General features: G+C 42.8%; 1 protein-coding gene across 2 annotated transcripts in view; it reads left to right on the top strand.

Annotated features, from left to right (window-relative positions):
- The first annotated feature begins 2,467 nt into the window (after positions 1–2,467).
- WDTC1 (WD and tetratricopeptide repeats 1) overlaps positions 2,468–24,543 on the top strand; it is a 70,877-nt gene continuing 48,801 nt past the window's right edge. The window contains exons 1-3 of one of the 2 annotated variants that reach the window (XM_049878414.1): positions 2,468–2,846; positions 3,282–3,371; positions 23,155–23,302. In XM_049878414.1, the coding sequence (XP_049734371.1) occupies positions 23,255–23,302 (48 nt within the window). In that variant the 5' untranslated portion in view covers positions 2,468–2,846; positions 3,282–3,371; positions 23,155–23,254. The remainder of the gene's footprint in view (positions 2,847–3,281; positions 3,372–23,154; positions 23,303–24,543) is intronic. The other variant, XM_049878413.1, reaches the window with a different exon arrangement.

The following is a 24,543-nucleotide window of genomic DNA, read 5'->3' on the forward strand; positions in this document are numbered from 1 at the left end:
TACCACCATAGATAGGGAGCTCACAACCTTCCAAAGTATCCCAGATCAACTGGTTAGGAAATTCTTTCTTAAATTGAGCTCAAAACATATATGGCTGGGAGACATTTCTGACTCTGAACTTTGCTTTCTTTTGAGTCTCTGTTTCTTCATATCTAGAATGAGAATAATACCTAATTCATAAAGGTAGTTGTGAGAATCAAATGCGTATATACATACACACAAAAGAGAACGAGAGTGAGTAGAAAATAACTAATAAATAGTAGATGCAGCTATTCTATTTAGTCTTCCTGTCATCCACTCCCTATCAACAAAAGTTCACTCTAACAACAAATATTTACTGAGTGTCTGCTATATGCTGGAGACTGTGCTAGAAATCACAGAAATACCATGCATTCTTCTGTTGCTTTTTCTCAAATCCTCTGTGACATTGACAGCATAGAACAAGGGTTTAAAATGTGGGCTCTGGATTCAAATAATTTGGCTTTTAATCCGAACTGTAACTACTTCCCAGCTGTGTGATTGTGAGAGCGTTATTTTATTCAATGGTAAGCACTTATCTCCCACAGTAAGTGTTCAAGAAATGTTACCTGTTCTTTAATTCAGGGTTGCAGCCTAAACTGGGGAGCTATGGATAGATGATCTCAAAGCTTTCTCCTGGTCCCAAAGTCTATGCTTTTCTATACTCAGTGGAACAACTGTGGGGGAGAGGTCAGGAGGGATGACCCATAATATTTTGAATAGAAAGGCATGTTACAAAGCTGAATTCACAAGGGTAAGTTCTTATTTTTCCAAATGTGGAGGAACCACCCCGTGGGAGCTCATAGACTAACTCATAATCATGATATGTGCAAAAGCAGGAAAAAAAACCAAGTAGTTCATGGAGAGGTAAACATAAGACAAACACTACAACTGTAAAATTTGTATATTCAGTCTTTCAGAAACCCTGGTGGTGTAGTGGTTAAGTGCTATAGCTGCTAATCAAAAGGTCAGCAGTTCAAATCCACCAGGTGCTCCTTGGAAACCCTGTGGGGCAGTTCTACTCTGTCTTATAGGATCACTATGAGTCAGGATCACCTTGATGGCAATGGTTTTTTTTTTTTTGAGGGTGGGCTACCTGATTCTCACATGAGGGACAGGGAATATTCAAACACTTAGACAGATCTGGAGTCAGATCTAGGTGTGAATTCCAACTTGGTTCCTTTTCGACTATGTGACCGTAGGCAAATTACTTTTAATCCCTTTATGCTCTAGCTTCCCCTTCTGTAAAACGCAGTTAGTATTAATACCTATCTAAGAAATGTCTAAGGAATACCAATTTGAAGGCACCTTACAACAAGAACAAGGTGGCACCATGGTTAAGACCTCAGCTGCTAACCAAAAGTTCAGCAGTTCGAATCCACCAGCAGCTCCTTGGAAACTATGGGGGCAGTTCTGCTCTGTCCTATTGACTCAGTGGTAATGGGTTTGGTTTGGTTTTAAGGAACTATGCCCAACACAGTGCCTGACATATAGTAAATGTTCAATAAAAGCAAATTATTATTACTATCTGACAAATGGCACCCTTTGGGTAAGTGGCAAGTTTTTCTTCTCAGAGGGTGACTGGGGACTCCTCATGGTTGGGGCCTAGTCCCTGCCTTTAGAAGTTAGGCCTAGTGCCTCCCTCATCATTTTGGGAACTTCCTTAAAGAAGAGAGTGTCTTCTCCATCAGACTTGAGACTTCACAAGGCTGGAACTACCTCTCTTCCTCAGAGAGTGGCAACAGCACTGGCTCCAGCAGCCTCAGATGGACCTTGTCTCTCCCACCAGCCCGAGAGTTCTCAGAACTTGCCTGACCTATTGGTTTCCTTCCAGATCACCCAGTGTAGGACTTTAGTTCTCATTTATCCTTTTCCTCCAGGTTCGGGAGGCAAAAGTAAGGAACATGCCACTTCAGCAGCCCTCAGAGCAGGAAAGAATAGCCTGAGGGTCGGTACTGTGGGGCAGAGGGTGGGTGGATGGTGTTGCGGAAGGAAGGGGAGTGGGCCTTGGGTGCAGTCTGAGGGGCCCTGCAATTCAGGGCTCTAAGAAGTCTTGAGGAGGCTCCCAGAGGGCTGAGTGGGGACCTGGGGGCGGCGGGACAATAACAAGTGGAGGAGTCTCAGAATTGATGGTGAGGGAACACTTTACAGAAATAAGGGGTGCGAGGCTGCGTCGGGGTAACTAATGACAACCAGGCGGGGTGTGCTCACTCCGCAGTAGCTCCTAGACGAAGGAAAACTACGACTCCCGGCATGCCCCGGGGCTCCGCCCGACCTTCCCGCCCGCCCACTGGCTGCCGGGCCGGCAAGCGGCGAAGCAGATTGGCTGAGGCTGCGTGGGACTCCCCCACTAGCAGGTTAGTAGGCGCCGCCGGGAGGCAGACGTTAACCGGGCGCGGGAGGGGGGGCGCCGCCATTCTGGAAAAGGCTGGGCGCTGTCTCCGTAGCGTAGCCTCTGGCTGTGAGGCGAGGAGCGGGGGCGGAGACTGCGTAGCGCAGGCGCAGTGCCGGCTTCTCCTGGGTTCCCAGACAGCTGGAGGAGATAAACAGAGGAGGTGGAGGGAGGGGAGTGCGTGTGTGAGAGCGCGCGAGGAAGTGTGAGTGTGTGTGAGCGCGGGTGTGAGGCGGTGCGCAGGGGCGGGCGGAGGCGCTGTCCGGCCCCGGCCAGGCGCCGGGCGGAGAGCATGGGAAGGGGCTAGAGCTGCCCGGGCCCCCCAGCCCCCTCCCCGGGATCCGCGCCCCCACTCCCGGGAGAGGGGCCGGGCCCCCCGGACGGACATGGGCTCCTGAAGTTGCGCCGCTGCCGGTCTGAGGAAGAGGCCTGACAGGTACGGGTCGCCGCTGCCCCCTGCCCTCCGCGGGCGCCGAGGCAGACACCGGGTCCCGTAGTCCCAGCACACGGGCCGCCAACTCCGGGCGGGCCCCAGCCTTGCCGGCCTGGGGGCCTGAGGTCGCCCACCCGCCTGCCTCGGGGCCCCGGGCTGTCCCGGGAGGGGGCAGGCCTCGTTGGGGCAGGGGGGAGAGTGGGCCGGGGATGGGATAGGGACGGAGGGCCGGCCAGAATGTGCATGGACGGCTGTGGGAATCCGGGGGACTCTGCCAAGGGAGAGGTGGAAGTCGTCCCATCACGGGACTTTTTTGTGGAGTTTTTGTTTGACATCTGATCTGGCGCCGGTCTCAGGAAGAAGAGGGCAGGTGGAAGTGCGGGAGGGCAACGTTGACCTGACCTGCACTCTATTTCCTTTCTCTCTGTGTGTGTCCAGGCTTCTGGCAACCGCAGATGCCTTCAGTGGCCCATCCTGGCATCAAACTGAACTCTGCTAAGGTGTTGCCACCGGACGCCTGTAGCGCCTGTACGTAGGGCCTTTGCTTGGGAATGGGCTATCCAGTACCCACTTCAAAGGGTAAATGGGAAGTGGGAAAATAGAAGGGAGACTGCGAGCCAGCAGAATCCAATTCTTGTTACTGAAAGCTGCAGTGGGACGCCCCCTTGCCAGCCGGGTTGAATTTGCTTCCTGCCCTCTGGCTCTCCTCTGCAGGTGTACTACCAGGGGCTCTAGAAAAGAGTTACAGGGGTTATGATCACAGTTTAACAGTCTAATTTGATTGTTTCCCCAAAGTTGTTTCCATCTGTGGCTTTCTTTAATTTCCTGAGGTAGTGGTAGGGCAACTTTAAAGTGAATTTAGAGGCATAGTAGAGTGGCTGTATCTTCCCCATTCTTCTCAAAAATGGGGTGAATGATCAGAATAAAATGGCAGTTAAGCATCCCTGTTAACAACGCCTGAAACAGTCTTGAGAAGAAAACTATTCTGAGGACACCTCCTGACTCAAAGGCATTATGAAATCCCCACCTGGCCTGCGCTAGGCTTTTCTGTACCCTAAGGTCCTCCTTGAGTGGCCAGTTTCTGCGTGCAAAGGTGAACTATTTAAGGCTATTTCAGGTTTGAGTTCTGGCTTATTCATTGTAATTCTTATGTTTTTAGAGGCATTGAATTGAATCTTTGCTGTTGAGTATAGTAACCATATTCTCTATAACAGACCAGAGAGTAAGTAGTGGGGTTGTTTTGAGCTGAGTCTGAGGCTCTCAATGGATTTCTTCAGTGTAGGTTGTTGTATTTCATTGGCAGGCGGTAACCAACTTTTTCCACCATAGTTTGTGGTTGTGTTGCTTTAATTCTGGGATTCAGCTGTCCTTTTGACCTTTTTTTTTTTTGACCTATTTGGGGACACTTAAATTCAAGTCACATCGCCAATTTGTAGAAGTTATGCTTTTGGGTCAGTTCTGCAGAATAATTGGGCAACAATCCACTTTTCTGCCTGGGACTCCTTCCCTTGGCGTCACTTAGGGAAAGAGAGAATATAGTAATGGTGTTACCATTTGCCCGTTTGATGTTTTAGAGTTGTTACACAACTCAGTCTTACTCATTGAATGTCTCATGTAGGATATTTTCACGCATGTAGGCTTCAGGATCTGAAAGCATACAACTGAAGACCTTGAAGCCCACTGCCAAATGAACGTCTGTGGATCTTGAGGGCCAACTACTGAGGAAGAGCCAGAACTGTGACTTGTTCTTTAATTTTTTTTCCTTTTAAAATAGGCACCAGTCACTCCTTGGAAATCCTATGGCGTAGTTCTACTCTGTCCTATAGGGTTGCTATGAGTCAGAATCGATTCGAAAGTAATCACCCACATGTGCAGTCACTGGGCCTCAGAGCAGGAGTCATAGACAACAAGTAATACAGTGATACTTGCCTTTTCTCTTGGGTCATGGTGTAATGATCTGTCTTATTTTATTTTTTCTTTCGTCCTCACCTTCCTAGATCATCCACTGCGTCTTTGGGTACCACTGCAGATTGCTGAACCCACAGAGCCCCAAGGCCGTGCTTTATTTATTTATTGAGAATGCTGTTGTTGTTGTTGTTGGTAGGTGCCGTCGAGTCAGTTCCGCTCATAGCGACCCTATGCACAACAGAAAGAAACACTGCCCTGTCCTGCGCCGTCCTTACAATCGTCGTTATGCTTGGGCTTATTGTTGCAGCCACTGTGTCAGTCCACCTCGTTGAGGGTCTTCCTCTTTTCTGCTGACCCTGTGTATTGAGAATATACACAGCAAAACGTACACCAAATCAACAGTTCTACATATACAATTCAGTGACATCGATTACATTCTTCAAGTTGTATAACCATTCTCATCTTTTTCTGAGTTATTCCTTCTCCATTAACATAAACTCACCGCCCCCTAAGGTTCCAATCTAACCTTTCAAGTTGCTGTTGTCAGTTTGATCCCATATAGATAGTTCTTAAAAAGAGTGTAATGCTTAAGGCAGAGGTTCTTTACGAGTTAAGTTAAACTATTGCTTGGTTTTAAGAAGACTTCTAGGCTGTGCTTTCTTGTTAGCTATCACTTCTTAAAAACTCAAGCCCTGGCAGTTGCCATTAGAAACCAGTCCCTTGGTGTTATGTTCAATTCTGGTTAGTATACTTTGAGCAATATTTGCCAATGGAGATATATCCTAAAAAAGTGACTGATGTTTGTTGATGATCTGGTATATTGTTGGGCTCTATGCTAGTAGTGTTTTTACTTTATCTAAATTTAATCCTCATGATTGTCCTATGAGGTGAGAATCATTATCCCTCTAATATAGATGAAGAAATAGGTTCAGAGAAGTTAAGTAAATTGCTTAAGGTCACACAGCTAGTAAGTGGAAGAACTGGAATTTAAACCCATGTCTGTCTGCTCTGTGATATTGACCTGCCTCTGGGACTGTGGCAGTGAAGAGTTGAAAGGACCAAAGCTAAGAGCTGGGGGGGAAGATGATACCTGCCTTCAAATACTTGAAGAGCTGTCGGAAAGGGAACTGGACTTTCACTTTGTGATTCTAGAAGGCAGACTAGAATCAAAGGAAGGAAGTTCCAAGAGGATAGATTTTGGCTTGATAGGAGAAAGTTTGGCTTTCTAAAAATGAAATATGTTGCCTTGTGAGGGAATGAGTTACCCATCATTGGAGGTATTTAAGCAGAGGCCTTGCTACTTTTTGGGGCCCTGGTGGCACAGTGGTTAAGAGCTTGGCTGCTAACCAAAAGGTTGGCAGTTTGAATCCACCAGCTGCTCCTTGGAAACCCTATGGAGCAGCTCTACTCTGTCCTATAGGGTCGCTACTTATCAAGGATATGGTAGAGGGATCCATACTTACATAGGTAACGGGACTAAGTGATCTTTTAGTTTTTAAAACTCTGGTTTTATGAGGAGCCCTGGTGGCACAGTGGTTAAAGCAGTCAATTGGTAACTGAAAGGTCAGTGGTTTGAAACCACCAGTGGCTCCACAGGAGAAAGATGTGGCAGTCTGCTTCCATAGAGATTTACATCCTTGGAAACCCTATGGGGTCGCTACGAGTCAGAATTGACTCAACAGCAGTAGGTTTGGTGATTCTACGAAAACGACATAAAACTCCCTGTCATTTTTGATCTGTGCAAAACTAACATGTACTGAATACTTACTGTGTGCCGGGCGCTTTTTAGCCACTTTTCCTTCCAAACCAAACCAAACCTGTTGCCGTTGAGTCAATTCTGACTCGTAGCAATCCTGCAGGACAGAGTGGAACTGCCCAACAGAGCTTCCGAGGGGCACCTGGTGGATTCAAATTGCCAGGCTTTTGGTTAGCATCTGTAGCTCTCAACCACTACGCCTTTAATCCTCAGAAATTCCCTATGAAGTAAAAAAAAGTAGGTACTACCTTATTTATCCTCATCTTACAAATGAGGAAACTGAGGCTCCAGAAAGTTAAAAAATGTGCTGGAGGTTATACAGCTAGTAGTGACAGGGCTGTTATTTGAATCCAGGTCTTTCTGGTGCCATAACCCATGTCTTCCTCTTCTTAGCTGTGTGACCCAGGGTAAATCACATGTCCTCTCTGAGCTGCAGTTTCCTTGACTGTAAAATGAGGCTTATAACCTCTTTACAAGAGATTTATGAGGACTAAATGACTAGATGAATATATGCTTTTCACTAGACCTCACTGATTGTCCTCGAGAGCCAGGATTGGGGATAAAGGGGTACCACTTTGCTGGCTTCCTGAGAGTGAATTCAGGCCTGACTGAAACCCTGAGAGTTCTGGGGCTCATTCTTTGTGCTATTAGTAATAGCTGCCGACTCTTCAGAGGCCTCTGTGGCATTAGTGACTAATACCTTAAAAACTTGAGGCCTGAATAAGGGGAGGTTGCAGCCAACAGGTTGAAATATAGGAGGCAGTGTCAAAGGCCATTTGCAAAGGAAACTTCTTGCTCTTTTTCTGTAGAGTCACGTTCAGGGATCACCGTTTGCTTTTGTATTTTCTATGTCTTATTTTAGAATGAACAAGGTCACAATTGCTAGAACTGTAACAGAGCTGGATACCAAGAATAATGACCTTTAATCCTCCCTATAGCCATCTGGGGAGGTATTAACCCCATTTCCTTGGGGGAGGCAGGGGAGGGGAAAGAACAAGTATCTGGGGTCTCTCCAGAGGCAGCGTTAGGATCAGGATTTCGATAAAATTTTGCCCTTCTTCATAACCCCCGGATTCCATTTTCGTAAAGTATAAAACTGTTTATCCCGGAACCTTGTAGGAAGTCTTTCTCAGAATGTGAGCAAGGCATTCCTGGTCAGGGAGCATTATCAATTGAGGCTTGAGTGGTGCCGGTGGCTCACCTGGTTTCTCCTAGAGTCAGACATCTGGATGTAGCACAGCTGCAATGAGGTATAAAGGAAGCATTTCCAAATTGATTGGCTTAATTTTCCTTGGCCTTTTTGCTAGAAGTAGGGGTACAGGGTAAAACTTCAAAGGCTCCCTATGAGAGGTACTTTGAATTGCAGCAGGATTCAGAAGATACAAGTTAAGGGCAAAATCCAAGATGGCAGATGCTCTTAAACACAGTGAAAGAGGACAGCATTGTTGAAATATGTTACCCTTTTTCTCTCTGCTCCCTTCCACTGCCTTAAGGTAATTGTGAGCCTAGGAGAAGGCAGGTAAGTTAGCTGCTGTCACTGAAAACCAAAGTTCTGAAAACATCAAAGAAAATTTTTCACAAAGCTCAAATGACAATACAGAGCCCCAGAGGAGACGTCAAGGTGAATTTTCATCGAGAACCCCCCAGAAAGTGAAGCATTTCTTAGACTGGACTTGCACAGAGAAAACTTCAGTCAGCCCCATATGGGATCATTTGAACAGGAACCTGAAAGGTGGCGAAGGACTTTTCCAAAGATGCTTTACTGATAGGACAGTGTGCCTGTCTAATCAGTCACATCTTTCCTAGATGCTATTCCTGGGATGACTTAGTCCATCAGCTTGAAATGGCACCCTTTAAATTTGCTGCTTGACATCAACAGAGTCAAGCTGATTTTGATCCCTTATCTTGACCGTAAGAGACAGAGTTTCTTTTAGGCAAAACTGCTTGGACATGGTCTGATTAAAGATAGTAATAATCATTTTTTAGGGGCCAAAGGCCTGAGTTCTGGAGTCATACTATCTAGGCTGACTCTCTATTAAAAGCTATGTTACTTTTGGCAAATTCACTTCTTTATGCCTCAGATCCTTCATCCTGAAAATGAGGATAATAACAGCATCTGAAACATGAGGTTGTTGTGAGAAGTCAATGATATAACACTTATAAAATGCTTAGAATGTTCGATAAATATTATTTACCAGTCTCAGGGCCAAGCATTTTACATGTGTAGCACTTCCATTCCTAATCACCCTGCAAAGTAGGTACTATCCTGGAAATCCCTTTTACAGATTAGGAAACTGAGGTCTAGAGATGTTAAGTCACACAGATAGTAGGTGGTAGAGCTGGAATGTCAACTTTAGATCGTCAGACTCCACAATTCAACTTTTTTCATTTAATTATGCAGGTTCAAATCAACTGTATTCATTGGAAGTGCAGCTCAGCTCCACTTTCATTATTCTTTTCTGTAGGATTGCTCCAGTAGGAAAACCACAACAAACAGAGTAAAAGGAAACTTGCATATATCTTTTGCATAATTGAGAATGTCGAAAGGGGGTCAGTTGTCACCCTGGCAGGGGGTACCTCCATGCAGGGGGAGGCAGCATGTCGAGAGGAGAAAGAATACAGATGACTTGGGTTCCAGGTCTGCTGTACTGCTAATCAACAGTGTATGCTTAGAATCATAGATAGTGGCATTGGAAGAGGTTTTGTAGCTCATCTCAGAATCAACCTCTCATTTTACAGTTGGGGAAATCGGCTGACAGAGTGAAAGGCCTCACTCAGGATCATATAGCCAGTTAGAAGCAGAGCCTGGGCTGGAACACAGGACCCTAGATCCCAGTCTTCTTCCTCAGTAGCACATAGCGTTGTACTTCAGTTACCCTTGTTAAATAGGAGTAATACAGGTAGCCTCTTACTTAGGACGGAGTTCCATTTTGACAGCTCTTTCATAAGTCAATTCTGATACAAGTCGAAGATCTCATTTTTTTTTTTTTTTTTAGTCTTCATTATTGCCTTATATTGTCAGTATCTTTATAAATCCAATCTTTATTTGTCTTTGGGGGTTGGCATGAGAATGATAGCATCAGCAAATTACGTGCTACAACATTGTATGTAGTACATATTACTAATGATAAGACGTACAAAAAAAAAGGACGTCATAAGTGCAGTTTGTCATAGCTTAAATACGTTCTAAATCGGGGACTGCCTGTAATAACTTTCAAGTTGTCACCTTGAGAACTAAGGTTCGCCTGACCCAAGCCATGGTATTTTCAATCACGTCATATGCATGGGAGACCTGGACAAGGAAGACTGAAGAAGAATTGATACATTTGAATTATGGTGTTGGTGAAGAATATTGCATATACCATGGACTGCCAGAAGAACAAACACATCTGTCTTGGAAGAAGTACGGCCAGAATGCCCCTTAGAAGTGAGGATGGTGAGACTTCGTCTCATCTGATGTTCTTTGGGCATGTTATCAGGAGGAACCAGTCCCTAGAGAAGGACATCATGACTGGTAAAGTAGAGGGTCAGCAACAAGATGAATTAACACAGTGGCTGCAACAGTGGGTTCAAACATAGCAATGACTGTGAGGATGGTGCAGGACCGGGCAGTGTTTAGTCCTGTTGTACATAGGGTCACTATGAATTGGAACTGACTTGATGGCACCTAACAACACAGTACTTGTACAAAAATGTTAATAGCAACACTATTCACGATAGCTGAAAGGTGGAAACAACCCAAGTATTCATCACAGGATAAATAGATAAACACAGTGTGGTATATACATACATTAGACTATTGTTGTTGTTGTTAGGTGCCATCGAGTTGGTTCCTATTCATAGTGACCCTATGCACAAGAGAACGAAACATTGGCCAGTCCTGCGCCATCCTTGCAGTCGTTGTTATGCTTGAGCCCATTGTTGCAGCCACTGTGTCAATCCATATTGTTGAGGGCCTTCCTCTTTTCCGCTGACCCTGTACTCTGCCAAGCATGATGTCCTTCTCCAGGGACTGATCCCTCCTGACAACATGTCCAAAGTATGTAAGATGCAGTCTCGCCATTCTTGCTTCTAATGAGCATTCTGGTTGTACTTCTTCCAAGACAAATTCGTTCGTTCTTTTGGCAGTCCATGGTATATTCAATATTCTTCGCCAACACCACAATTCAAAGGCGTCAATTCCTCTTTGGTCTTCCTTATTCATTGTCCAGCTTTCACATACTTATGATGTGGTTGAAAATACCATGGCTTAGGTCAGGTGCACCTTAGTCTTCAAGGTGACATCTTTGCTTTTCAACACTTTAAAGAGGTCCTTTGCAGCAGATTTGTCCAATGCAATGCATCTTTTGGGTATTAGACTATTATCCAGCCATAAAAAATAATGAAGTACTGATATATACTACAACATGGATTAAAATTGAAAACATTATGGTAAGTGAAAGATGCCAGACGTATTTTCTGATTCCATTTATGTGAAATATCTAAACAGGTAAATCCTTGAAGACGGCAAATTGGTGATTGCTGTGCTGGTGGGGGGTGGGGATTGACTGCTTAATGGGTACAGAGTTTTTTCTGGGGTGATGAAAATATTTTGGAGCTAGAAAGAGGTGGTGATTGCACAGCATTGTGACTGTGCTGAATACTACTGAATTGTACACTTGAAAATGGTTAACTTGATGTTATGTGAATTTCACCCTCAATTTGAAGACAGAAGCTCACATTTGTTATCTATAACCTCTTTATTCCCTCATCCTCTCAAACTTTAATAAGTATCTAGTAATCTACTTTCTATTTCTATAGACTTGCCTATTTTGGGCATTCATATAAATGGAACCAACAATATGTGGTCTTTTGTGACTGACTTCTTTCATTTAGCATGTTTCCAAGATTCATCCATATTGTAGTATATACGAGTACTTCCTTCATTTTTATGGCTGAATATTATTCTATTTATAGATATACCATGTCTTACTTATCCATTCATCAATTAATGGGCATTTGGGTTGTTTCCATCTTTTGGCTATTACGAATAATGCTGTTATAAACATTCATGTACAAGGTTTTGTATGGCATCCCTTTGTCTTTAACAAAGTCACTGCTTTTCTTCTGATTTTGCATTTTGAAGCTAGCAGAGGTGATAGAGACATCCTACTCTCTGTGCCACAACATCCTACAATGAAATCTGTAACATCAGCTGTGTCTTCTTGGAGGGAAATAAGGAAGAAATACTGTAATCCATGTACTGAGCATATATAATCAAGTCTTAGTAGAATTTAGATTTGGCTAACATTTGTTGAGTATCTACAATGATCCAGGTACTATTAATGTACTTTTATATACATTTTATCATTTATTGCTCACAACAACCCATCGAGGTAGATATTATCATCTCCATCTTAAACCCGTTGCTGTCCAGTTGATTCCAACTCATAGCAACCCTATGGGACAGAGTAGAACTGCTCTATAGGGTTTCCAAGGAGCAGCTGGTGGATTCGAACTGCTGACCTTTTGATTAGCAGCTGATATCTTAACCACTGCGGCACCAGGGCTCCATCCGCATTTTACATATGAGAAAATTGAAACTCAGAAAGGCTAAGCAACTTGCTCAAGCAAGTACTGGTTGATTGACAGGCTAGAATTCAGAGCCAGGTGCCTAAATGTTTTAAGTCAGCTTCTCTCTCTGCTACATTATCCAAAGCCCATACAAGGACTATAGCCATTAAAACCCATTGCCTTTGAGTCAATTTTGACTCATAGAAACCCAATAGGACAGAGTAGAACTGCCGTATAGGGTTTCCAAGGAGCAGCTGGTGGATTTGAACTGCTAGCCTTTTGGTTAGCAGCCAAGCTCTTAACCACTATGCTGCCAGGGCTCTATAAAACAGAAAACAAAACCCATTTCTGTCACGTGGATTCGAGCTCACAGTGACTATATAAGACAGAGAACTGCCCCGTAGGGTTTCCAAGGAGCGCAACTGGTGGATTCGAACTTCCGACCTTTTGGTTAGCAGCCGAGCTCTTAAGCACTGTGCCACCAGGGCTCTGTGGCACACGTGAAATAGGTGGTTCCTCATTTGGATGTTGTCATTCAATCTTTGGTTCCAAATGGGTAATCTTTGTAGATGTACTTTGTTCTAAGGCTTCTTGACCTCAGGCTGTCATATTACTGGTACCCTTTGCATTATGAAGTAGATTAATTCCTCCAAATCGTGCCATTAATTTTGAGTTTTGTTTTCTTATTAGCTTCCTTCATAATACCAGAGATATGCTCATAGTAGCCTAAGTTAAAAGTTGGTGGAAGGGATGGGGTTAAATGGTGGCATGCTAGGCATTTTAGATCTCCAGGAATAGAATACCTTTTGGGAGGTGTAACATCTGCATAGCAGCTTATATTTCCTTTATAACACTCTGTCATATGTTTTCCTCTGTGCCTTAGGTCTTTTTATATTTTTCATATTCTTATCTCCCAGAAATCTGCTTCCTTCTCCTTTTCATTGAGTATCTATTAGAGCTGCAATATCCTAAATTACAGTAGATGCCATTCTTAAACCTTTGTACTCTAGCCAGCAAAGTTCTTATTGCGCTTTCATGTTCTGCAAACAAATTTGTGCTCAATTTTATTAGAACTTTAAGTGTAGAAATCAGTGTATATTTAGTTAACTGTACTCTTTTTAGAATGAAGAATACACATTAAAGTTTGTGATCTGCTACAGTCCCCATTTCCCATTAGTGATTTCCAAATTGTCTTTCTTTCTTATTTGTTCTCAAATGCTTCATTTGTTTCCCTCACCATCATTTTTATTCTTTCTTCTAAGATGTATGAATAAATGAGTATAGACGAGTATAAACAAGATTTGAAGCCCTGGTGGCACAATGCTTAAGAGCTCAGCTGCTAACCAAAGGTTAGCAGTTTGAATCTACCAGCTATTCCTTGGAAACCCTATGGGGCAATTCTGCTCTGACCTATAGGGTCACTATGAGTTGGAATTGACTTGAAGGCAATGTTTTTTTTTAAAAAAAAACAATATTTGAATTATTATTCCATGTTGTTCCTTCTAAATTTACTGTCCTGTCTATTCATTTTGATCACCCAGTTAAGTTACTGGAGCTAATATGTATTTTAGTTCCTCTATGGTGCTGTAGAAACCCTGGTGGCATAGTGGTTAAGTGCTATGGCTGCCAACCAAAAAGGTCAGCAGTTCGAATCCGCCAGGTGCTCCTTGGAAACTCTATGGGGCAGTTCTACCCTATCCACTAGGGTCGCTAGGAGTCGGAATCGACTCAACGGCAGTGGGTTTGGTTTTTTTGGTTTATGGTGCTGTAATTACAACAGCCTTGGTGCCACTGGAATTCAGTTAATGGCAACTATATTGTGTGCTCTTGAAGGGAAGGGTCTGTGATTGGCTTGTTCTCTGCTGTGTTTTCAAAGTCTAGCACAGTGCTTGGCATAATGTTGATGCTAGTTGCTGTTGAGTCAGTTCCGACTCATGGCAACCCCATAAGTGCATAGAACTGCTCCATAGGATTTTGAAGGCTGTGACCTTCCGGAAGCAGATCACCAGGACTGTCTTCCATGGTGCCTCTGGGTGTGTTTGAAATGCCAATTTTTCTAAGAGTAGTTGAGTGCCTTATCATTTGCATCACCCAGGGCGTTACCACCTGGCATAAAAGGCATTACAATTTTAATTTATCAATTCTTGAGGTCACTTATTTCAACCATTTTACTTCTGGGCCGAACTGAACATTATGTAACTTACATACTACACTAGAGAGAGAAATCCCCTTGAGGTAGCCTTGTTTAGTGTTTAGTCATATGTGTAACTTCCTTGTGTCAATTCCATATCTATGAGTGTTTTACTCTATAGAATTGCTATTCAGAGCACTTAAAGTAATTTTTAAAGTTTGGCCATGATTAAATCTCATCTTGAAATCAAATAACTATTGATTTGTTGATCTGAATATTCATGTTTGAGAGACTTTTGAGCTGAAGTATGAAACTAGGTATGCCCCTGGTAGATTTGGGGATGTCTCCCTTCTGATGTGAACTTTTTAAATAGTTTCTACTTAGAAATATTCCAGTTATGCTTTCTGCCTGTAAAGGTTTGCAAAAAGGCACAGAATCCCTGTTTCCTTGCAAGGGAAAGAGGTGGGGCTGTGCTCCCAGACAGCCAGTGTGCTATCACTTCTTCTAAGGAAGGGAAGAGAAATACTCACCAAAATGCTGACTGGGCAGTACTTGTATTAAATTTGAAAATTCTTTTATTTTCATTTGTTTGTTTTATACCTCTGCCTACCAGTCTAATTTTGCTTTAAATCCCAATCTCCATTTTACCATTTACCTGAATTATAGTAGTTTCTTTGTCTGGTTTCTCTGTATTTTTTACGTCTCATTCCTTTTAGTATTTCTAAGCCATACACCAATCTTAGGTAAAGCCCCTTGCCTTTGATTCTGAGCTCTTTTAGTATAGCTACCTATCTCTTTCATCTCAGTATTCCTCCATGTCTAACACATTGGTACCTAGAAAACACTCAGTTAATGTTTTAAGAAAAGTTAATGAATGAATAGTGGCAATTCAGTTGGCTCGTTTGGTGGTGTGTGCCCATAGTGATCACTACCGTAGGAAATTCCGTGGTTACATAGCATTGTCGTTCAGAGCATGGGCTTTGGAATCATACAGCCCTGGGTTTGAGTCCCTTTTCTAGCTCCAGTTTATTAGTGGTATGATATTGGGAAAATTGCTTTAAGTCCATGAACCTGTTTCCTAATCTATAAAATGGTGATAATAACAGCATCTACCACGCAAACTTTTTGAACCACTTTTCTTCTAGGGCCTCAGTAGTAGTTGTTCTATTTCTCCCAAAGTGTCTTCCTCCAGGTCTTTGCTACTTTTTATTATTCATGTTTCAACTTAAATGTCATTTTCTTGGCAAGTTCCTCACTATCAGACAGGATTCATTGTTGTAAGCAACAGAAACCAACTGTGACTGATTATTGAAAGGATATTTAAGGAAAGTCACAAAACATCTGGGAAGGCAACAGAGCCAAGCTTGAAGAAGGGGCTCGAACAAGGGAAACTGAGCAGCTACCAGGACCACGGCCAAGTCAGTCACAGAAGGCACTGCTGCCACTACCACTTACACAGCGTAAAACCACCACTACCAGCTGTACTGGACCTTAATGGCCACTGTAGCCACCCCTGGCTACTAGCATGGACTCTCCATGATCCTCTGACTCTGTGACACAAGGTCCCAAGTCAAGGTATGAAGCTAATACCTCTGATTGGCATAGCCTGGGCCATACGTGCATACCATAGATGCAAAGGAGCCTCAGAAAAAAAATCTAAATATTCAGCATTTTCACTTCATGGTGGGAGGGAGCTCTGCCTCCCAGCAGACTCATAAGATGGGAAATTCCCGAAATACAGGCAGGAGTTCAAATGCTGAGCAGCCAGAAAACTCCGCAAATGTTCACTATATCTTTTTTGGCCTCAAGTCTAAAAAGTAGACCCCCACTTACTCTCATATCAACTTGTTTCATTTTCACCATAGTACTTTTCACTACTAGATATTTTCTTATTTTATTTGTATTAGTTCATCATACCAGAAAGATGTTTACCTGTGTTTTATTGACTATGCAAAGGCATTTGACTGTGTGGATCATAACAAATTATGGATAACATTGCGAAGAATGGGAATCCGGAACACTTAATTATGCTCATGAAGAACTTGTACACAGATCAAGAGGCAGTCATTCGAACAGAACAAGGGGATACTGCGTGGTTTAAAGTCAGGAAAGGTGTGCGTAAGAGTTGTATCCTGTCACCGTATTTATTCAATCTGTATGCTGAGTAAATAATCCGAGAAGCTGTTCTATATGAAAAAGAATGGGGCATCAGGATTGGAGGAAGATTTACTAACAACCTGCGTTATGCAGATGACACAACCTTGCTTGCTGAAAGTGAAGAGGACTTAAAGCACTTACTGATGAAGATCAAAGACCACAGCCTTCAGTATGGATTACATCTCAACATATAGAAAACAAAAACCCTCACAACTGGGCCAGTAAGCAACATCATGATAAATGGAGAAAAGATTGAAGTTGTCAGAGGTTTCATTTTACTTGGATCCACAATCAACACCCATGGAAGCAGCAGTCAAGAAATCGAACAATGCATTACATTGGGCAAATCTGCTGCAAAAGACCTCTTTAAAGTGTTAAAAAGCAAAGATGTCTCCTTGAAGGCTACAGTGCACCTAATCCAAGCCATGGTGTTTTCAGTCACTTCATAAGCATGCAAAAGCTGGACAATGAGTAAGGTAGGCCAAAGAAGAATTGACGCCTTTGAATTATAGTGCTGGCAAAGAATATTGAATATATCATGGGCTGCCAAAAGAACGAACAAATTTGTCTTGGAAGAAGTACAACCAGAATGCTCCTTGGAAGCAAGGGTGGTGAGATTTTGTCTCAAACACTGTGGACATGTTATCTGGAGGGATCAGTCCCTGGAAAAGGATATCTTGGTTCGTAAAGTAGAGGATCAGTGAAAAAGAGGAAAACCCTCAACTAGATGAATTGACACAGTGACTGCAGCAATGGGTTCAAGCATAACAATTGTGGAGATGGCTCAGAACAGGGCAGTGTTTCGCTGTGTTGTATATGGGGTCACTATGAGTCGGAACCTACTCAATGGCGCCTAACAACAACAACAGCAGTTCATTATATATCCCCTCCTGCTAGAATGTAAGTACCACAAGAGCAAAGACTTGGTCTGTTCTGTTCATTGCTATATCCCATGGGCCTGCAATAGTACCCAGCATATAGTAGGAGCGTCTTGTACTCATTTGTTGAATGAATGAATAAATGAATGACTATAAAGCACTTAGCACAATGCCTGACACACAGTAGTGCATAATATTTGGCAACTTACTATTTCTTAGCACATTATAACACATTTTTTAAAGATAAAATTAAAAGACTTTTCACTTAGGTTATTTCATTTGACCTTCACTGCAGTCCTCCAAAGAGGAGGGTGTTAGGGGTAAGGAATGAGCCGTTTTCTGGTGAAGTATATATGGCGCCTTCAAGTGTTTGCTCCAGTGCTTCCTGTGGCTCTGAGAGGTTAATGAATAGATTAAGAGACTTGACTAAGATCACACAACTAAAAAAAAAGTCTTCCTTAATATCAGATATACTCATTGGCTTTGGTGTTCTTTCTATTATATTAAAAAAACATTTTTTTTTTTTGTATTAAGCCCATCCAAATTCTCGGTGATTGTGGAGAGATTGTTGCTGTTGTTTTGGCTTTGACCAAAACAGAGCACACACACACAGTCACAGAACAGTGTTTAACTTATATTAATTTGTTCAAATTCGCATTTTTAATTTGGTGGCCAGAGGCCCCTGGAAAAACCATCATGAAATTGTAGCTGTTCTCAGCTGGCATCCCTGGATGTTCTTGGTGCTTGCAGGATTTGTGGCCCTAAATAGTGCCATGATAGATATGCCAGCAACTTCCGTATCTCCCTGATAATGCTCACTAAGATGCAATGCTGGATGGCTTCCAAGTTTTAAGGGAAGATTGTTTCCCTTTTAAGAGCTTATGATCCCAAAATAGATCACGGAAATATTATTGGCCCCAAAGAACCCAGGCTGAATGGGAACATCTAATCAGCAAGTTTTTTTTTTTTTTTACTCTGTGCCTAGCACTAAAGGGGGGGAAATATGTATATATATAGACTCGACGGCACTAGGTTTGTTGGGTGTATATATGTCTGCAATAACAGAGTTTCCTTTTGGGTTAAATGCCAAAGGAAAGGAAGGAGTCTGCTTACAGGTCATATGGAGAAGATGTGATCTCAGGAGGGTGTGATAGGAAGCTGCAGAGAGTCTGGCTGGTGTGAAGGCCAGGGCCAGGAGGTCCAGAAGCAGCCTCAGGAGATCAGGTTGGCTGGGAGGGTTAGCAGGGAGGCCTGGTGAGCTCTGAGAGCTGAAGGGCCATCATGGGGAAGAAAGAATGTAGACTTCTGAGTGGCTCCTGGAGAACCAGGACCAAAAGGTCGCAATAACAGGAGGCAGAACTTTCTTTTTTAAAAAAAAAAATTAGTGGAAGGAAAAAAAATCAGTCATACTATTACTGAAAGACAGCTATGATTAATTTTTTTAATATTTCTTGTTTTTAACATGGCTATGATAATACCCCCATCACTGTAGGACAGAGGAGAACTGCCCCATAGGGTTTCTGAGACTGTAAACCGTCATAAAAGCAGATTGCCACATCTTTCTCCCACAGAATGGCTGGTGGCTTCAGATTTCTGACCTTTCAGTTAGCGGCCAAGTGCTTAACCACTGTACCACCAGGGTGTCCTAGCTGTGATGATTTGTTGTTGTTAGGTGCAGTCAAGTCAATTCCGACTCATAGCGACCCTATGCACAACAGAACAAAACACTGCCTGGTCCTGCGCCATCCTTACAATCATTGTTATGCTTGAGCTCATTGTTGCAGCCACTGTGCCAGTGCACCTCCTTGAGGGTCTTCCTCTTTTCCGCTGACCCTGTACTCTGTCAAGCATGATGTCTTTCTCCAGGGACTCATCCCTCCTGACAACATGTCCAAAGTATGTAAGACGCAGTCTTGCCGTCCTTGCCTCTAAGGAGTATTCTGGCCGCACTTCTTCCAAGACAGACTTGTTCATTCTTTGGCAGTCCATGGTATAATCAATATTCTTCGTCAACACAACAATTCAAAGGCATCAATTCCTCTTTGGTCTTCCTTATTCATTGCCCAGCTTTCACATGCATATGATTTGATTGAATATACCATGGCTTGGGTCAGGCGCACCTTAGTCTTCAGGGTGGCATCTTTGCTCTTCAACACTTTGAAGAGGTCCTTTGCAGCAGATTTACCCAATGCAATGCGTCTTTTGGTTTCTTGACTGCTGCTTCCATGGCTGTTCATTGTGGATCCAAGTAAAATGAAATCCTTGACAACTTCAATCTTTTGTCCATTTATCATGATGTTGCTCATTGGTCCAGTTGTGAGGATTTTTGTTTTCTTTATGTTGAAGTGTAATCCATACTGAAGGCTGTGGTCTTTGATCTTCATGAGTAAGTGCTTCAAGTCCTCTTCACTTTGAGCAAGCAAGGTTGTGTCGTCTGCATAACGCAGGTTGTTAATGAGTCTTCCTCCAATCCTGATGCCCCATTCTTCTTCATATAGTCCAGCTTCTCGGATTATTTGTTCAACATACAGATTAAATAGGTATGGTGAAAGAATAGAACCCTGCCGCACACCTTTCCTGACTTTAAACCAATCAGTATCCCCTTGTACCATCCGAAGAACTGCCTCTTGATTTATGTAAAGGTTCCTCACGAGCACAATTAAGTGTTCTGGAATTCCCATTCTTTGCAGTGTTATCCATAGTTTGTTATGATCCACACAGTCGAATGCCTTTGCATAGTCAATAAAACACAGGTAAACATCCTTCTGGTATTCTCTGCTTTCAGCCAGGATCCATCTGACATCAGCAATGATATCCCTGGTTCCACGTCCTCTTCTGAAACCGGCCTGAATTTCTGGCAGTTCCCTGTCAATATGCTGCTGCAGCCGTTTTTGAATGATCGTCAGTAAAATTTTGCTTGCGTGTGATATTAGTGATATTGTCCTATAATTTCCACATTTGTTTGGATCACCTTTCTTGGGGATAGGCATAAATATGGATCTCTTCCAGTCAGTTGGCCAGGAAGCTGTCTTCATATTTCTAGACATAGACGAGTGAGCACCTCCAGCGCTGCATCTGTTTGTTGAAACATCTCAATTGATATTCCATCAGTTCCTGGAGCCTTGTTTTTCACCAGTGCCTTCAGAGCAGCTTGGACTTCTTCCTTCAGTACCATTGGTTCCTGATCATATTCCACCTCTTGAAATGGTTGAATATCGACTAATTCTTTTTGGTATAATGACTCTGTGTATTCCTTCCATCTTCTTTTGATGCTTCCTGCGTCATTTAATATTTTCTCCGTGGAATCCTTCACTATTGCAACTAGAGGCTTGAATTTTTTCTTCAGTTCTTTCGGCTTGAGAAATGCCAAGCATGTTCTTCCCTTTTGGTTTTCCATCTCCAGCTCTTTGCACATGTCATTATAATACTTTACCTTGTCTTCTCCAGCCACCCTTTGAAATCTTCTGTTCAGTTCTTTTACTTCATCAATTCTTCCTTTTGCTTTAGCTGCTGGATGCTAAAGGCCAAGTTTCAGAGTCTCCTCTGACATCCATCTTGGTCTTTTCGTTCTTTCCTGTCTTTTCAGTGACCTCTTGCTTTCTTCATGCATGATGTCCTTGATGTCAGTCCACAACTCGTCTGGTCTTCGGTCACTAGTGTTCAATGCATCAAATCTATTCTTGAGATGGTCTCTAAATTCAGGTGGGATATACTCAAGGTCATATTTTGGCTCTCGTGGACTTGCTCTGATTTTCTTCAGTTTCAGCTTGAACTTGCATATGAGTAATTGATGGTCTGTTCCAGTCGGCCCCTGGCCTTGTTCTGACTGATGATATCGAGCTTTTCCATTGTCTCTTTCCACAGATGTAGTCAATTTGATTTCTGTGTATTCCATCTGGTGAGGTCCATGTGTATAGTCGCCATTTATGTTGGTGAGAGGAGGTATTTGCAATGAAGAAGTCGTTGGTCTTGCAAAATTCTATCATTCGATCTCCAGCATTGTTTCTATCACTAAGGCCATATTTTCCAACTACTCATCCTTCTTCTTTGTTTCCAAATTTCGCATTCCAATTGCCAATAATTATCAATGCATCTTGATTGCATGTTCAATCAATTTCAGACTGCAGCAGCTGATAAAAATCTCCTATTTCTTCATCTTTGGCCCTTGTGGTTGGTGCGTAAATTTGAATAATAGTCGTATTTACTGGTCTTCCTTGTAGGTGTATGGATATTATCCTATCACTGACAGCGTTGTACTTCAGGATAGATCTTGAAACATTCTTTTTGACGATGAAGGCAGCACCATTCCTCTTCGAGTTGTCATTCCCAGCATAGTAGACTATATGATTGTCTGTTTCAAAATGGCCAATACCAGTCCATTTCAGCTCACTAATGCATAGGATATCGATGTTTATGCGTTCCATTCCATTTTTGACGATTTCCAATTTTCCTAGATTTATGCTTCATATATTCTAGGTTCCGATTATTAATGGATGTTTGCAGCTGTTTCTTCTCATTTTGAGTCGTGCCACATCAGCACATGAAGGTCCCGAAAGCTTTACTCTATCCACGTCATTAAGGTTGACTCTACTTTGAGGAGGCAGCTCTTCCCCAGTCATCTTTTGAGTGCCTGCCAACCTGAGGGGCTCATCTTCCAGCACTATATCAGACAATGTTCTGCTGCTATTCGTAAGGTTTTCACTGGCTAATGCTTTTCAGAAGTAGACTGCCGGGTCCTTCTTGCTAGTCTGTTTTAGTCTGGAAGCTCAGCTGAAACCTGTCCTCCATGGGTGACCCTGCTGGTTTCTGAATACCGGTGGCATAGCTTCCAGCATCACAGCAACACGCAAACCAAACTGACAGACACGTGGGGGTAAGCAGCAATAGAAACTGACAAACTGCCAAGGGGCCACAATGAAATGTTCCACCAATAGTTTATTTTCACTAAAGTAAGTTTCTGTAAGATGTGAATAATTCTCCCAGAGATAAGTTGCATTTAAAAATGGGACTCACCTTGTGTGTCAACTTGGCTATGATAATAGTGTTTATTAAAAAAGCAGCATGTTATTATATAGATATTATTTTACGAAATAAGCATTTTTCCTTCATAATTAGCATTTCTAATGTCTGAGTAATATTCATATGGCTGTACATTATTTAACCATTCTTCTATTACTGGAAACTTGGGTAGTTTTAATGTTTTTGCACTTATGAAATCTGTGATGAATATGCTTGGGTTTGAAGCTTTTTTCTCATTTTGAGTTTTCATATGGTAAATTTTCAGAAACAGGATAACTAGGTCTTTCTAACCCTTGGAGTTGTATAACAAAGGAATAGGTTGTTCTCAAGAAGTGGTGAGATTGAGTGCCTACCTGTCAGGATATTGGAGAGGGATTTCTTTATCAGGCTAAACCTTGGACATGGTTACCATTACATTTCCTTTCTACTTTTTGATTCTGTGGATCTGCTAGAGGGTTGAGTATTCTGCTGTGATACTAATTTGATTTTGGGGAGAGCCAAGCTGAGAGTCAGGGATTTGAAGCATAATTAAAAGTTTCAGACTGACACTGCAGATCCATACTGAGCAAGTGAAACCTGACACCTTTCTAGCTATGTGCCTTGTCCATACTTTCAGGATATGCTACCATCTTCCTTCATACTGACATCCAAATTCCCATTTTCTGGTGAGGCATACATGGCCGCATCAGTGTTTGTTTCAGTTCTTCATGTAGCTCTGAGTCACTGCTTCTCCCCTCGTCCATTCCAGAGGTTCTTCAACACTATGGAGCAGGGCTGGCCCACCATGCCATGAGTCACAGGCAATAGCCAGTTCACTGAATGGGCTGGTGGGCTGTTTTAGGGGTGGAATCAGGACTCTGAAACCACCTGTTCCATCCTCCAAAGTTAATGACTTTTCTCCCCCTGTAGGTAATTAAATGTATTTCTTGTGGACCTGGGCTTGGCTGGAATGCACAAGGGTCCTGAAGATCCTTCTATAGCTCCCTTCTGTTGAACCCATTAAGAAAAGATGGCAAAAGTCAACATAACTAGAGACATCATCCATAGGCAGATCAAGGTAAGCAACCCAGACCTCTGAACCAGAACGGGAGGTCCTTTCTTTCCCCCAGATACATTTTACAGAGGAAGAAACTGAGGTCTAGAGTTTTGTGATTTACCAACAGTGACATATCTCGTTAGTGACCCAGACTAGAATCAGAGTTTCTTGACTCTCCATCTCCTTTTACCCAAGAATATGGAATTCATGGGAACTGCTCTGTCCAAGTGCTTGTGCCTGGGCTCCTGAGATTATTATAGGAGGGGCTGGTGAGGGAGGAGAGCCAGCAGTGTGTTATACGTATTCGTGTGTGTGTGTGTGTGTGTGTGTGAGAGAGAGAGAGAGAGAGAATTAGAAAGGGCCAGCGTGTCAGTAAGGCAGCAGGAGTAGATAAAGCTTCTTCATGTTGCTCCAGTTACTAAGTTATATATATACTAGAACCTGTGAAAGTTCTTTCTTCTCTACTTCGAGGGTCTTCTCTGCTAAATCCTGCACCTGACCCCTTTAGTTTGTACATAGAAGACACTCCAGTACCTGTGGGATGAATGGATGACTGGGCAGTCACATTCAGTTAGTGAGGTAGCCCCGGGCTTGGTCAGGGAAGTCCTGGGTAAGGAGTAAGAGGTTTGATGGAGATTCGGCCAAGGCATGATGTGCTTCTACAGTAGGAACCCCAAACTGAGGTCCGAAGCTTAATCCCACTCCTGCCCTAATTAACTACTTATAAGTCTTTAGTCATTTCACCCCGCTGTGTCTCAGTTTTCTGTCTGCTAAATGATACTAATGTCTGCCTGCCTGCGGGGCTGGTCTTGAGAATGAAACCTGAGAGAGAATGAGAAAGTTCTTTGAAGAGGTTAAGTGCTAAAAAAAAAAATTAAGTGCCATGCAGTGTAAATTGTAGTCACCATCCAAAAGGATTTTTTTATGTATCCCTGAATCCTTTTAGAGCTTTGTCTATTTGTTCGGTTTGTGTGTGTGTGTGTGTGTATGATTTCATTAGACTAGGTGGCCCTCAAGGACAGGGAATGTTTCCTAGAGGCACGGAATCAGCATGGGAAGTATGGTGCAGGTTACTTTTTTCCTTTGTGTACCCTGCATCCCCTATAATCTGTGTCCTAAAAGTGAAGATGCCCACTCTTTCCAACCTAAACGTGAAAACATTCCCCTATTTGTTGTTTCCAATTTTACTTTCTTTCTTTTTCCTTTTTTTTTTTTTAACCCAACAGCCCACAATTTAGTGCTTAGGTTTATATTGTCTTCTA

Source organism: Elephas maximus, chromosome 3 (genome assembly GCF_024166365.1).
Source record: "Elephas maximus indicus isolate mEleMax1 chromosome 3, mEleMax1 primary haplotype, whole genome shotgun sequence".
Taxonomy (NCBI): Eukaryota; Metazoa; Chordata; class Mammalia; order Proboscidea; family Elephantidae; genus Elephas; species Elephas maximus.